General features: G+C 39.7%; 1 protein-coding gene across 1 annotated transcript; it reads left to right on the top strand.

The window, feature by feature from the left end:
• The first annotated feature begins 229 nt into the window (after positions 1-229).
• LOC113248930 (uncharacterized) lies at positions 230-11,249 on the top strand. The gene is given in 3 exon segments (XM_026490519.4): positions 230-1,188; positions 6,199-6,250; positions 10,335-11,249. Coding segments are annotated over 3 exon segments (1,926 nt in total).
• The last annotated feature ends 4,167 nt before the right edge of the window (positions 11,250-15,416 follow it).

Below are 15,416 nucleotides of genomic sequence, written 5' to 3'. Positions count from 1 at the left end.
ATATTTTCTTACTTGAACTTTAAAGTACCTGACCTTCTGGGGAACATCTGATGTGGTGATGAAAATTCCTAATCAGAGAGGAATGAGCCTGAATCCATTCACAAAATATGGCAAATGTTTTCTTGATTGGAAAATAGAAATTGTTGTGTTTCCACAATGTGAGCAATGACAGTTTGTGTGAAAATTAGTTGTGCTATTTTTTCCCTGTGCTGGTAGCCAACTCCAACATATGGACCCAGGAAACTATACAGGAATTTCAGAGTTCCAGCTTCTGGGATTTTCAGAGAAACCAGAACTGCAGCCCCTCCTATTTGGGCTTTTCCTCTCCATGTACCTGATCACTGTGTTTGGAAACCTGCTCATCATCCTGGCCGTCAGCTCTGACTCCCACCTCCACACCCCCATGTACTTCTTCCTGGCCAACCTGTCCTTTGTAGACATCTGTTTCACCTCCACCACCATCCCCAAGATGCTGTGGAACATCCAGACTCAGAGCAAAGTCATAACCTTTGCAGGCTGCATCACCCAGATGTATTTTTTCATGCTGTTTACAGGGCTAGACATCTTTCTTCTGACTGTGATGGCCTAAGACCGCTTTGTGGCCATCTGCCACCCCCTGCACTACATGGTCATCATGAACCCTTGGCTCTGTGGACTGCTGGTTCTGGTATGCTGGATCCTGAGTGTCTTGCATTCCTTGTTACACACTTCCATGGTTTTGCGGCTGTCCTTCTGTACAGAGGTGGAAATCCCCCACTTTTCCTGTGAACTCAATCAGATGATAAAACTTGCATGTTCTGACACATTTCTAAATAACATGGTGATATATTTTGCAGCTATGTTGCTGGCTGTTGGTTCCTTCTTTGGGATCCTTTACTCTTACTCTAAGATAGTTTCCTCCATATGTAAAATATCATCAGCTCAGGGCAAGTATAAAGCATTTTCCACCTGTGCATCTCACCTCTCCATTGTCTCCTTTTTTTATTTTACATGCTTAGGAGTGTACTTTACCTCTGCTGCTCCCCAGAGCTCCCACACAAGTGCAGTGGCCTCGGTGATGTACACGGTGGTCACCCCCATGCTGAACCCCTTCATCTACAGCTTGAGGAACAGAGACATAAAGGAGGCTCTGTTGAGATTCTCTGGGATGACAGCTCTAAAAAGGACAATCGTCCTGGAGCTGAAGAGGTGCCCACAGTTGCAGAGTCCAATGCCTGAGCCAAATGTTGAGATACTTTGATCAGATTGTGGAAGTGGAACATACCACCTCAATTTTTTCCCTGTAATTTCTATTTTTTTAACCTTTCTGCATAACTTATGTAACTCACTTATTTTAAAGCTTTGTGATAACTCTGATACCCAAGAGATTTTCCCTTTGTCGTTTTCCTACTCTTTCAATGTCATTTCTACTCTTGGATGTGAACTATTTGGACATTCTCACTTATTCAAAGAACTGTATAAATCTGTTAAGAATAATTTCTTCTCAAATAAAATATATTGTAGTGACTTTTTTTTTCTTTTGTTTGACTGAACACTACTCCTATGGAAAATCTACTCTTGGCCACCACAGCTATTTATATAAATTTATAACAGAGAAAAATCTGAGACCATGTGCTTCACTTATGTGAACATCATTCCTTTGTATCTCACTACCTTCACTGCTCTTCCTGAGAATGCAGACTTTGACATACTGGTGGTTATAGCTGATCATGGGATTTGTCTACACATTAAGATCCTGTCCTCTCACACATCTTGTCTCCACCATGCCAACCGTAGTCACTTGCAAAAAAATATGATAATAATATGCACAACTCCAACTGGAATCTACACAGAATGACAAATATGGATAAAATAGAGTGACATAATATGGCCTTAGAATCAAACTTGTCTTTAAGGATGGTAAAGCAAACTATTAAAGCATACATTTATTGGTATTCACCAGCAAGCTTGGATTCCTGTCCAGGATGTGAATCAGAGTCGTAAGTTTTGTGCACAAATGCATGTCCTTCCAACTTTCCATGTTACCTTAAGGGAGCCTCAATGGAGTCATTTTTTTAATAGTTACATGAGATACACTTGAAGAATAGAGTAATCATGAAAGCTAATTTCAAGTGTCAGGGCAAATGCCTAGGACAAAAGAAATCAGATTGTTATAAATGTCATGTGGTCTGCCTGATTTGATTATCATTTCAGTTAACTATTGCTGGACACAAAGCATCCTAAAATAACATGGCTTAGCATAGGGGCACCTGGGTGGCTCAGTTGGTTAAGTATCTGCCTTCAGCTCAGGTCATGATTCCAGGGCCCTGGGATAGAGCCCTACATCAGGCTCTGTGCTCAGCGGGGAGTCTGTTTCTCCCTCTCCTTTTGTCCCCTCCACACTCGTGCGCTCGCTCTCTCTCTAGCTTGCTCTCTTTCTCTCAAGTAAATAAATATAATCTTAAAAAATGGCTAGTATAATGTCTTTATTATTGAAAGGGATTATAGGGTAGGCAGTTGTTCTGATCTCTGCAGGGCTCCTCATGAGTCTGAAGTCAGTTGTGACTCTCTACCTTGTGTTTCTAAGGCTGATCCATGAGGTGTGTGTCTGTAGTGCTCTTCCGTCTTGAAACAGTTTATGTCATTTTATTCCTTTCATATATGCAGGCAATCTAGTTACCAAATAAATAAGTTTATCAAATGTGAATTGTCTTCATTTGATTCCACTATTATAATATTCACATGTGAATCTTTGCTTTTTCACAGTTGGAAGGGAGCTCTCCCATCCCAATAGGTGTGACTCACCTACCTGTGCTCCAGGTCTGACCCTGAGTCATGCCCCATTAGAATTTTTATATTCTAATGAATTTACTGGAGCATTATTGCATGTGATAAACTGTACATATTTAAAGTATACAACTTTGGGAATTGAAAGATTCATTGAAAACTCATGGGTACGTACTGCCTGATTCCATTTCCATGGAGATCATGAAGGTACACAATAAGCTCTCGCTACTTCATTATGCAATTGTTAGTGTGTAATCCCTCCAGCCTTCATTATCTTCTGAACACAATGTGGAATCATAAACATAACTTCAAGGGATGTTGTGAGGCAAGATTAAATGTGTGAAAATACTTGGTGGGTCCAAAGAATATTCAAGACTAAGGGTGTATGTATGTAAATGGATGCCTATTCATGTACATATTTATTTCAAGAAAAGACACTCACATGCATGGATATACAAGGACAAGGCTCATAACCCTCCTTATAACTCATAGTAATTTACCTATTGTGTTGAAAGAAAGCTTTAGAGAAATGTGAAGGGTAAAGAAATGAAAAGAATGAGCACGTGCTTTCATGTGGAATGCTGGAAATGTAGAAATTTAGGGAAAACAATGAGAGAACAGGTGGCCTTAATTTTCATAATAGATCTCTTTTCCTATGTAAGTGCCCAGAGGCCTCAAAGACAGAACCACATTGACATTTATACAAGGAGAACTTCTTTGTACCAGCTCCTAAGGCTGAATATCTCCAAACTGACTAGATTTTTCTACTACTTAAGAAAGGTTTTCAACACAAAATGTTCTTACCTAAGGAAGCTAAGTGAATTATTTGAGAGGCTTAAATTCAGTTTCTTCAAAGAAAATTTTACTAGAAATGTCTCTGTCACATTCTTATTGGTGCTATCACCATTTACCATATGAGGCTTAATAGAAACAAATTTATACTCTTCCAGTCCTGGAGGTCAATGCCAAAAATGAGTCTCTTTGGACTAAAATCAGGCAGAACACAGAGAGTGTGAATTCCTGCCTGGTTACATGATTCTGGGTCACAGTTAATTCTTCACAAAAATGAATGTCCTTCCAAACTCTTCTTGGTACCTGAAAAGGATCATTAGAGTCACTCTTTTTCTTTAAGATTTATTTATTTATTTGAGAGAGAGAGAAAGAGAGAGAGCAAGAAATGGGGACAGGGCAGAAGGAGAGGGAGAGAGAACCTCCAGCAGACTCCTAGCTGAGCATGGAACCCAAAGTCGGGCTTCATTCCAGGAGCTGGAGATCATGACCTAAGCTGAAACCAAGAGTTGGAAGCTCAACTGAACCCACCACTCAGATGCCCCTAGGGTCACATTTCAAGTTATTCAAAAAAAGCTTGAAAAACACACGATTATGAATGTTGCTGCATAACAAGCCATCTTGGAAGCAAATGTGTTGCTATAATGTCTTTAGTATCAAATGGAATTGTATGGTGATGAGTTGTTCTAATCTCTGTTCATTTCCTCAAGAGTCTTGAGTCTGCTGTATGTCAGCTAGGGGAGCTCTGCTGATCTCTCCAGGGCATTCTAATATAATTGGGGGCTGGCTAGCTAGTTGTGGCTGATCCAGGGTGGCCTTGGCTTGGACAACTGGGCTCTGCTCCACATGTCCTCACTTCCTTCACCATGTGGTTAGAAGACTGGAACCTTAGTTCCCACCCCTTGACCTCCTGGAATGGGAGAGAGGCTGGAGATGGAGTCTGATCACCAATGGCCAATGATTTAATCAACCATGTCTATATCATGAAGCTTTCATGAAACACAAACAAATAATTCAGAGAGCTTCCAGACTGGTGAACACATGGGGACTGTTACAGTGGCATACTTGAAGAAGGCATGGAAGCTCCATTTCCTTTCCTCATACCTTGTCTTATGCATCTCTTCCATCTGACATCATCCCTACCCTGAGGCAGCAAGGCTTAGAGGGCAATACTCAAGAGGGATGCATAAAACTGAGCACGCACAAGGTCACCTACTGAATCCTCATTTGAGCACTTAAGGTCAGACCTGAGATGAGCATGAGGATTCCTCATAGAGAAGGTTTAAAAACAACCCTACCTGACTCAAACACGGAACCACAGCCTTTGTACTCAAAGATTGGTTCACAGACCAGGACTGTTGGCATCTGTAGCAACCGGGAAACAGCGACAATTACAGGATCTCTAACCCTATGTCCTCCCGAATCAAAATCAGAATTTGAAAGAAAAAAAAAAGAATTTTAACAGGATTCTTAAGTAAGTGATTCAAACACATGTTAATGTTGGAGAAGTTCTGGTTTAGAATAGTGTTTCACAACCTCTCCACTGTTGACATTTGTGCTGGATAATACATTATGGTGGGGATCATCCTGTGCATTGTGGTTTATGGGGCAGCATCCCTGGGCTCAATCTAGTAGGTGCCAGCAACACCTCCCTAGTTATGACAACCAAAGATTTCTCCACATCTTTTCAAGTGCTGTCTGGAGGCAAAATCGCCCTGGTTGAGAATCAATGATCTGGAGCATGAGAACTGGAAATATCATGATCGAGTTTAAGTCAAAGCCCATCCTTCCCTCAGATCATAACTCTGGGGAGATCATTTCACACTTCTGAAACTCACTTTTACAAATGTGGATTAAGGTTCATTACAGCACAAACCTTACAGAGTGGACTCTTATAAAAACGAAATAAAATAATCTGTTTAGGATCCTAGCTCAGTCTACAATGTATAAAACGATCCAATATCTTATAATTAATAAACTTTTTAAAATAGAGCACTAAATGGCAGTTCTGAATTTGTGTCATCAGCATGAATCACATGATTGATTAGTCAAAAGCATCATGAAGACACGGGCACAATATCCATATGTTTATAGCAAATTAACACACCCCTCTCTCTTGTTGAAGAGGGGAATAGCAATTTTCTAGAGATATCAGGAGACTTTCTGTGCCATAAGACAATGCTTTGGAGGTCCATGAGACCTGTTTAAGGAGGTTCTTCAGTCTTAGATTCAGAGAAAACATGAACTCAAAATTGAGATAAGGTACAAGGAGGTTAGAGTTCTGGAAGGCAGGCAAGATCATGGATAAGAAGTAATAAAAACTAGATTCACCTGATTTCTAATCTGTTCTCCTGGGAACAGAGAATTGGCAGGAAAAAAAATTCCTTCCTGTCCAGACCAGTGGTCCACAGGGAAATAATACACTCAGAGGTCGGAGTAACAATAGAAACAGCACTTAATGACCAGACGCAGGGAGCTGTAAATATCTTCTCCACTGCAGTCCCTTACCATGGTGCATCCTTGTGCAGAACAGGACATGGTTGCTGCTTTTGGGTTCCCAAATCTGGCTGGGGACCCATGCTTCACTGCTTCCTGCTGTCCTGTCTGGAAACGGAGCTTTGGTTTCTGGCATCAACAATCCAGGGATGAATTTGGACCTCCATATGGACGCTTTCATCTTACAGACCCCACCCAGGTGAGTCTGAGAGCTCAGCAGGTATTTCAGGAAAGTATCAGAGAGAGTGGAACCTGAGAACCTTTACCTGAGGTCACCTGAGAGCCCAGGCAGGCTATCCCAGAGCCAAGGTTTTACATGTTTGTTTGCTGGGTTGACTACTAGGTTTAAAAATAATTTATTTAACATATTTTATTTTTTGAAGGATTTCTTTAATTGTTTGAGAGAGAGAGAGAGAGAGAGAGAGCTTGATGGAGGGGGAGAGGGAGAAGCAGATTACTCACTGAGCAGGGAGCCCAATGTGGGACTCAATCCCAGGACTCTGTGATCATGACCTAAGCTGAAGGCAGGCGCTTAACCGACTGAGCCACCCAGGTGCCCTACTGAATATATTTTAAAAAGAAGTGTTCGTGGGACTCAGCATTACACAGATCATGTTGACAATACATTGTGGAATGAAAATCCAGTTGGGTGAGACAGAGGAAGGACTAGGGAGCATAAAGTGCTTCCAGTGAAATTAGAACATATTCAATACGTTTTTGCAGCTGAGGGAGTAGGAAAACAGAGTATTAGGCTTGGAGGTGTAAGAAGGGAGCAAGAACATTTTTAAAAACTGTTTCAGATGGGGTATACTTAGCTTGTTCTGTATTTATTAGAAGGATCCAGGCCCAAGGAGGGTAATACTACTTTGTGACAGCTGTTTTTGAGACACAGATTACACAGTATCATGTTTCCCATTTGTATTCACATGGGAAAAAAATGTACCTAATATGCATTAAGGGATATGCCAAGGAGGTTCACTTTGCCACTATTTTTTTAATTTAAATTCAATTAGCCAAGGGATAGTACATCATCAGTTATTTTTTTCAATTCTTTTCTTATTATGTTTGATTCATGTTCAATGATTCATTGATTGTTCAATGATTCATTAGTTGCGTACAACACCCAGTGCTCATCAACACATGTGTCCTCCTTAATAACCAACAGTGGTTACCCTATCCCTCCATCCGCCTCCCTTCTATAACCCTCAGTTTGTTTTCCAGAGTCCAGAGTCTGTCATGGTTTGTCTCCGCCTCTGATTTCTTCCCATTCAGTTTTCCCTCCCTTCCTGTGTGGTCCTCTGTGCTATTCCTTATGTTCCACGTATGAGTGAAACCATACAATACTTGTCTTTCTCTGCTCGACTTATTTCACTTAGCATAATGCCCTCCAGTTCCATCCATGTCGATGCAAATGGTGGGTATTCATCCTTTCTGATGGCTGAGTCATATTCCATTGTATATATGGACCACATATTCCTGTTGTGTTTTTTTTTTCCAATCTTTCAGCAAATAATTGTTATTTTGCCAGTTTTGCTACTTGCCATTTTTCTTTTTTATGTATGTGTAGATGTATTTATTTAGAATGTGTGAGAGTGTATAAATTTTGTGTAGTAAAGTCTGTGAGTTAGTCATAAAATATTCCTCCCACTGCTTTTTCTAGGTTTTTTTTTTCTGAAAGAATTGATCTCTCACCTTAATATTCTTCAGTTGTGAATACCTGCCTTCCAAAAAATGAAAGTGAATATTCTTCTGCATACTTACTGCTCATAAATCACCCTTTATACATATTTCCAAGTGGTTCTCATGTCTCTATATTCCCTATTATTCCTATTGGATCTATTTCTAAAATAGAAATGTCATCACTTGGAAGAGATTCTTCTTGTTATGTTTGACCACGAATCACAATTACCTTCCATAAGCACACTTGTCCCATGTCTCCTTATGTGAGATGAAACTAAAACTTTAGATACGCTTCTCTCCACACTAAAAGACATTTTCAAATTCTTTATTCCTGAGTCCATTATAATGGGACCTAATTCCAGATTCATTCAATACAATGAAAAGAGCATCTACTGTGTGCCAAAAATTTATAATTTTTATAATAATACATTATGTATTATACCCTTTATTTAAGTTCTTGGTAGAATTTTATTATTAATCCGTGTTGATTTTGTGGAATTACTGCTCCTACAGTTCGTGTTTCAGTTAGTTCTTTAAACTCCCTTCAATTTTATTGAATATGGTTGTACTGAAACTGCTTTCTTTAACCTTGCTATAGCTCCTCTGTCATTCTTTGTATTTCATAATGTCTCATTTTCTTGAATTTGTTCCGATATAAGTGAATATACATCCACACCCATAAAGAAAAAGATGAGCAGCTCAGGTGAAGTCCCTGCACCTTTGGTCCTTATGTTGGAGTGACAGACAAGAGCACAATGAGATAAATGTGAGTATGAGATAATGTCCTCAGATAAGTCACATAAAGAGTACCCAGAGTTAGAGGATAGATTGCCATGGGGTGTCTAGGATTTTACAAAGTCTGGGGAGGTCTTTGCATGCGGGACAGGGAATAGAACTGTGAGCAGTTGTGCTCCTGACTCTTGTCAAGAAAGTGACTAAAACCCAAAGCCTAAGAATGACAAATAAGCACAAAAAGATGTCACATAAGAAAAGTGATAAATGGACTCCCCTCATTCTCTATTGGACTAAACAAAAACGAGTGGGTCAAATAAATATGGAAAAGGTACAGGAAAAACAAGTCTTCTGCTTTTTGCTATCTGGTAATAAAAATGCCTAATTTTGTGGAGTGTTGATTATTCTCTACTCATTTTTTTTCTTGTGATGTTCAATCTTTAAGGTGTTTCACCACAAAGATGTCACTCCCATTTTCTTTTGGTCAATTTACTTTTACTCTTTTACTTACTTAGCTAGATATAAATGGGATGTAACCAGAACTGGATGCCACCAGCACCAAGGAAGCTTTCCTTCCTTACAGTCTCTCTCAGGACAACTGAGCTCATTAGATCATTTTACTCTTTATATCCATCTCATTTCTCCCTCCCTCCATCTCTCTCTCTGTTTATTGAACACAATTATTTATGTTTCATTAGACACAGAACAAAATGTATCCATTTCAAAATGGAGCCTCAAGACAATTTGACCCTGGGAGACTATGAATAGGAATTTCTGGGTACTATTTCTACAGTTCTTATGGGAAAGGCAATATGATGAGTATGCGTTCGTATCCTAAACAGTGCATTGGAGCAAGCGTGGGGTGGAAGGTGAAAAGACATAGAGTAACACACACCAGGAGGAAATAGTGTACTGTGTTGTGTGTATATGGTATTGTGTGTATGTGTGCATGTGTATGTGTGCGTTTGCATGTGTGCAAGAACACCTTGATGAGTGAGTGCAGTCCTCAGAGCAGGGATACATGGATTCCTCTATTCCAAGGTGACCCTTATAATACACAAGCTAAACTCAATCAACAGATGATACTGGGGGGTTGTCAATGGACAGGACGCTATTGCAACCAGATCATAAAGTGCAAGACGTACATAGTGTGGATGAGGAAGTCCCTGTGTCTTGACATTTAAGCAGCTATGAGGCCACTTGATTCTATGAAATTCACTGCCACCACCTCTCATCTCTCTCTATCTCTCTCTTGTCCATTCCCCTCAACACACTGGCTCCCTTCTGACCCTTGATTTTCTGACAGAAGCACTTCCTCAAGACCTTTTACCAGTTGTTCCCTCTGCCAGGTAGACCTCCCATCATGTACACTCTCTTCCATGAGGTGTTTGTTCAAATGTCACCTTCTTAGCCAACCTTGACTGAACACCCAATATAACACCTGACACATTCTCTCCCTTAACCTGCTTCTGATAGGTTCATATCATCTGTCCTCATTTCATGATTATTTAATCTTTATATATGCTTCTATCCTATCACCATCATTGAATTATAGGGACTATTGCTTTTCAGCACTCTCTACTTTATGACTAGAAATTTCTGAAACATGGTTGACATTCTAGATGTCCTCAAATGCATGAAATAATTTCTTATTAAAACTGTTTAATATCTGACCTGTTGGGGAACATCTTATGCTGTGATGGAAATTCCTAATCAGAGAGGAACTGGGGATCCTCCTAAAGGGCCCAGATCCACTCACAAAATATTGAAATTAATTTCCTGACTGGAAAATATACATTGTAGCATTCAACAATGTGAACAATGCCCATTTCTGTCAAAATTAATCATGTTATTCCCCCCTGTAGTGGTAGTCACCTCCACCAATGGACACAAGAAATAATACAGGAATTTCAAAATTTCTTCTTCTGGGATTTTCAGAGGACCCAGAACTGCAGCCCCTCCGATTTGGGCTTTTCCTCTCCATGTACCTGATCACTGTGTTTGGAAACCTGCTCCTCATCCTGGCCGTCAGCTCTGACTCTCACCTCCACACCCCCATGTACTTCTTCCTGGCCAACCTGTCCTTTGTAGACATCTGTTTCACCTCCACCACCATCCCCAAGATGCTACTGAACATCCAGACTCAGAGCCAAGACATCACTTACAAAGGCTGCCTCAGCCAGATGTATTTTTTCCTACTCTTTTCAGGATTAGATGTCTTTCTCCTGACTGTGATGGCCTATGACCGGTTTGTGGCCATCTGTCACCCCTTGCACTACATGGTCATCATGAACCCCCGGCTGTGTGGACTGCTGGTTCTAGTGACCTGGATCATAAGTCTCCTGCACTCCTTGTTAGAAAGCTTAATGGTGCTGCGGCTGTCCTTCTGTACAGAGATGCAAATCCCCCACTTTTTCTGTGAACTCAATCAGATGATCCAACTTGCCTGTTCCGATACTTTTCTTAATAACATGGTGATGTATTTTGCAGCTGTGTTGCTGGGTGGTGCTCCCCTGTATGGGGTCATTTACTCCTACTCTAAGATAGTTTCCTCCATCCTTGGGATCTCATCAGCTCAGGGCAAGAACAAAGCATTTTCCACCTGTGCATCTCACCTCTTGGTTGTCTCCTTATTTTATTTTACGGGCCTAGGAGTGTACCTTAGCTCTGCTGTTACCCAGAGCTCCTACTCAAGTGCAGTGGCCTCGGTGATGTATACAGTTGTCACCCCCATGCTGAACCCCTTCATCTACAGCCTGAGGAACAAAGAAATAAAGAAGCTCTGATGAGATTCTCTGGGATGACAGTTCTAAAAGGGACAATTGTGCTGAGGCTGAAGAAGTGCCCGTGATTTCAGGTCCCAATACCTTTGAGTCTCAAGTTGTGATTTTTTATGCAGAGTGTAGAAGTAGAGCTTGCTTCCTTAATTTATTTCCTGTAATTTCTGCTTTTTATTTGAATGTCTTATACAATATACATAACTTATCTTATTAAGCTTTGTGATATCTCTGATATCCAAGAGATTTTCCCTTTGTCATTTTCCTACTGTCTTCATGTCGTTCCTAAACATGGGTGTGAAATATGCGGACATTCTCACTTATTCAAAGGACTACATGAATGTGTTAAGAATGATTTCTTCTCAAATAAAATATATCACAGTGACTATTTTTTCTTTTAATTGACTGAATACTACTCCTGTGAAAAATCTACTCTTGGCCGCCACAGCTATTTATGTAAGTTTATAACAGGGAAAAGTCTGAAAGACCTTGCTTAATCATTGTGAACATCATTCCTTTGTATCTCACTACCTTCACTGCTCTTCCTGAGAATGCAGACTTTGATGTACTGGTGGTTATAGCTGACCATGAGGATTTTTCTACACATTAGGATCCTGTTGTTTCACAGCTTGTGTCCACCATGCCTCCCATAGTCACTGGCAAAAATATGATAATAAAATACATGCCTCCAGTGGAATTTACATACAAAGAGAAATATGGAAAAAAGTAGATTGACATAATATGGCCCTAGTACAAACTTGGCCTAAGGATGTTGAAGCAAAATATGAGATCATACATCTATTGCGATGCAAAATATTCCTCCCTCAGGCACTTCATCTACTCATTGAATCATGGAATATCAGGTCCATTTGTAAGGTGTATTCATTAAGATGAAAGACTGGTGGCATTTTTGGGGTTTTATTACATTATTTTCTGGTTGAAAATTTCCAGTGTTACATGCAAATATGATTCCTTCTGTTTCGTTAAATGAAATATCTCCCAGTATGTGAAATTCTGCCATAACCTTTAAAGAGGCAGCAGATGAACAATATCAGTATCATCCATTATATATGATCCTCATAACCACAGGATGACTCACCAGCAAGCCTGGGCTCCTGTCCAGGTGTGATTCAGAGTCACAAGTTGTGGGCACACATGCATGTCCTTCTGACCTTTCCATGTTACCTCAAAGGGGCCTCAATGGAGATGACTCCATTGTAGCACAGTTACGTGAAATAAACTTGAAGAACACAGTAATCATGAACGCTACCTTAAATTATCAGAATAAACCCCTAGAAAAAAATCAGATTATTACAAATGTTGTAAGTTCTGCCTAACTTGATTATTATATCAGTTAGCCATTGCTACATACAAAGTACCCTAAAATAAAATGGCTTAGTATAATGTCTTTATTATTGAAGGGGAGTTTAGGGCAGGGAGTTGTTATGCTCTCTGCAGGGCTCCTCATGAGTCCTAGGTCAAGTGGGAATCTCTACAGTGTGTTACTAAAGCTGATCCATGAGGTGTGTGACTGTAGAGCTCTTCTGTCTTAAAACAATTTATGTCATTTTATTCCTTTTTTATATGTAGGTAATCTTCTAGTTACAAAATAAATGAGTTTATCAAATGTGAATTTTATTAATTTAATTCCACTATTTTAATATCCACCTGTGAACCTTTGCTTCTTCACCGTTGGACGAGAGCTCTCCCACCCCAATAGGTGTGACTCAGCTACCTGGGCTCCAGATCTGACTCTGAGTCATGCACCACTAGAATTTTTAAATTCTAATGAACTTATTGGAGCATTATTACATGTGATAAACTGTACACATTTGAAGTGTACAACTTTAAGAACTGAAAAAGTCATCAAATCATGAAGATATGATTCCATTTCCATAGAATGCCAGAAGGTGCACAATAAGTTCTAATTGATTTGTTATGCAATTGTTAGGGTGTAATCCCTCCAGCCTTCATTTCCTTCTGAACACAATGTGGAGTCATAAAAATAACTTCATGGAATGTTGTGAGGAAAGATGAAATGTGGGGAATTTCTTTGTGGGACAAAGAATGTTCAAGAGTAGGGGCACTTGGGTGGCTCAGTCGTTAAGCGTCTGCCTTCAGCTCAGCATCTGATCCCAGCATTCTGGGATCGAACCCTTCATCAGGCTCCTCCACTGGGAGCCTGCTTCTTCCTCTCCCACTCCCCCTGCTGTGTTCCCTCTCTAGCTGGCTGTCTCTCTCTGTGTCAAATAAATAAATAAAATCTTTAAAAAGTAAAATAAATGACATACAAGAAACTCAACAGATATAAAATGTGCAATATTCTGTATTAAAGTAATCATGCAAAAATTAAGAGTACATACTGCATGAGTCCATTTATATATAATCAAAAAAGTGCACAAAAGGTTTAAATATTTGTTATATAATTGTTAAAAAATGTAATCAATCTGAAACTTCTGTCTCCTTATCTCTAATGCTGGTGGATGTTGTTAGAAATAAATACAGTGTTGGAAATAGTTGGTGAGTCCAAGAAGTCTTTGCAGTACTCCTTAGTATATGAACATGTATGTATGTGTGCATTACTTCCTACAAATAGATTCTTACACATGCATGTACAATGCAGACTCAATAATCCCATCTCTTATGTCGAAAGGAAATCTGAAAGAAATTTGGAGAGGATACAAATAAAAGAATGAATGTTTGAAATAGCACGAAATTAAAAGAATATAGATATTTAGACTCAAAGACTTAAAGTGGGATGGGCAAACTTAAATTTAGTTATGAATTCCCTTTTTAAATCTCAAAACAAAGGGCACGAAGTCAGAATTTATATTTTAAAAAAGAGAATTTAGCGACACCTGGGTGGCTCAGATGGTTAAGCATCTGCCTTTGGTTCATGTCATGATCCCAGGGTCCTGGGATCAAGCCCCATTGGGCTCCCTGCTCAGCGGGGAGTCTGCTCCTCCCTTTCCCTCTGCCTGCTGCTCCCCCTGCTTGTACTCTCTCTGTGTCAAATAAATAAATAAAATCTTTTAAAAAATTAAAAAATAAAGAAAGAGAATTTATATTTAAATCTAAAGTCACAGGTTATCTGGCTGGCTTGGTCAGTGGATCAAGCAACTCTTCTTTTTTTCTTTTAATATTTTATTCTTAAGGGATCTCTACAACAGTGTGGGGCTGAAACCCCCAATCCTGAGATCAAAAGTCACCCACTCCACCAAGGAGCCAGCCAGACAGCCAGACAGCTAGAGCAGGCAACTCTTGATCTTCGGGCCATGAGTTCAAGCCCTTCATTGGGTGTACACATTACCTTATTTTTTTAATAATAATTTTTTATTGTGTTATGTTAGTCACCAAACAGTATATCTTTAGTTTTTGATGTAGTGTTCCATGATTCATTGTTTGCGTATAACACCCAGTGCACCATGCAATATGTGCCCTCCTTAATACCCATCACCAGCCTATCCCATTCCCCCATCCTCTTCCCCTCTGAAGCCCTCAGTTTGTTTCCCAGAGTCCATAGTCTCTCATGATTCAATTTACTTTAAAAATAAATAAAAGGGGCACTTGGTTAGCTCAGTCAGTTAAGGATCCGACCCTTGATTTTGTCCTAGCATGAACTCAGGGCATGGATTCAAGCACCATGTCAGCTCCATGCTCAGTGGTGAGTCTGCTTAAGGATTCTCTCTCCCTCTCCCTCTGCCTTTCCCCTGGCTCACCCATGAGTGCACTCTCTTTCTTTCCTAAGTAAATAAATAAACAAACAAACATTTAATTACATAAGTAAATAAGTAAGTAAGTCACATTTACATTTTAGCAATGGAGAATTCACTTTCCCCATTCCATTTCAGCAATTGAGCAGAAGCTTCGAATTGACTTTTTTTTTTTTTCCAGTTAAGGAGACATTTCAACACAAAATGCCTTTGCCCAAGAGGAAAGAAATGAATTGAGAAATCAAATTCATTTTCCTCCAAAACAATTATATTGGATAGATGTCTCTATTACACTCCTAATTCTGCATTAACAAATTACCTCACGAGAGGCTTGAAAGAAACAAATTTAGGCTCTTACTGTTTAAGAGGTCAGAAGCCTGAAATAAGTCTCAGTGGGCTAAAATCAAGATGTCTACAGCACCTGGTTGCTTCTGGATGCTCCAGGAGAAAATGTTTTCTTTCT

The sequence above is a fragment of the Ursus arctos genome, unplaced genomic scaffold, assembly GCF_023065955.2.
Source record: "Ursus arctos isolate Adak ecotype North America unplaced genomic scaffold, UrsArc2.0 scaffold_14, whole genome shotgun sequence".
NCBI lineage: Eukaryota > Metazoa > Chordata > Mammalia > Carnivora > Ursidae > Ursus > Ursus arctos.
The sequence above is the reverse complement of the archived record's forward strand: the minus strand, read 5'-3'. Positions and strand labels throughout refer to the sequence as shown.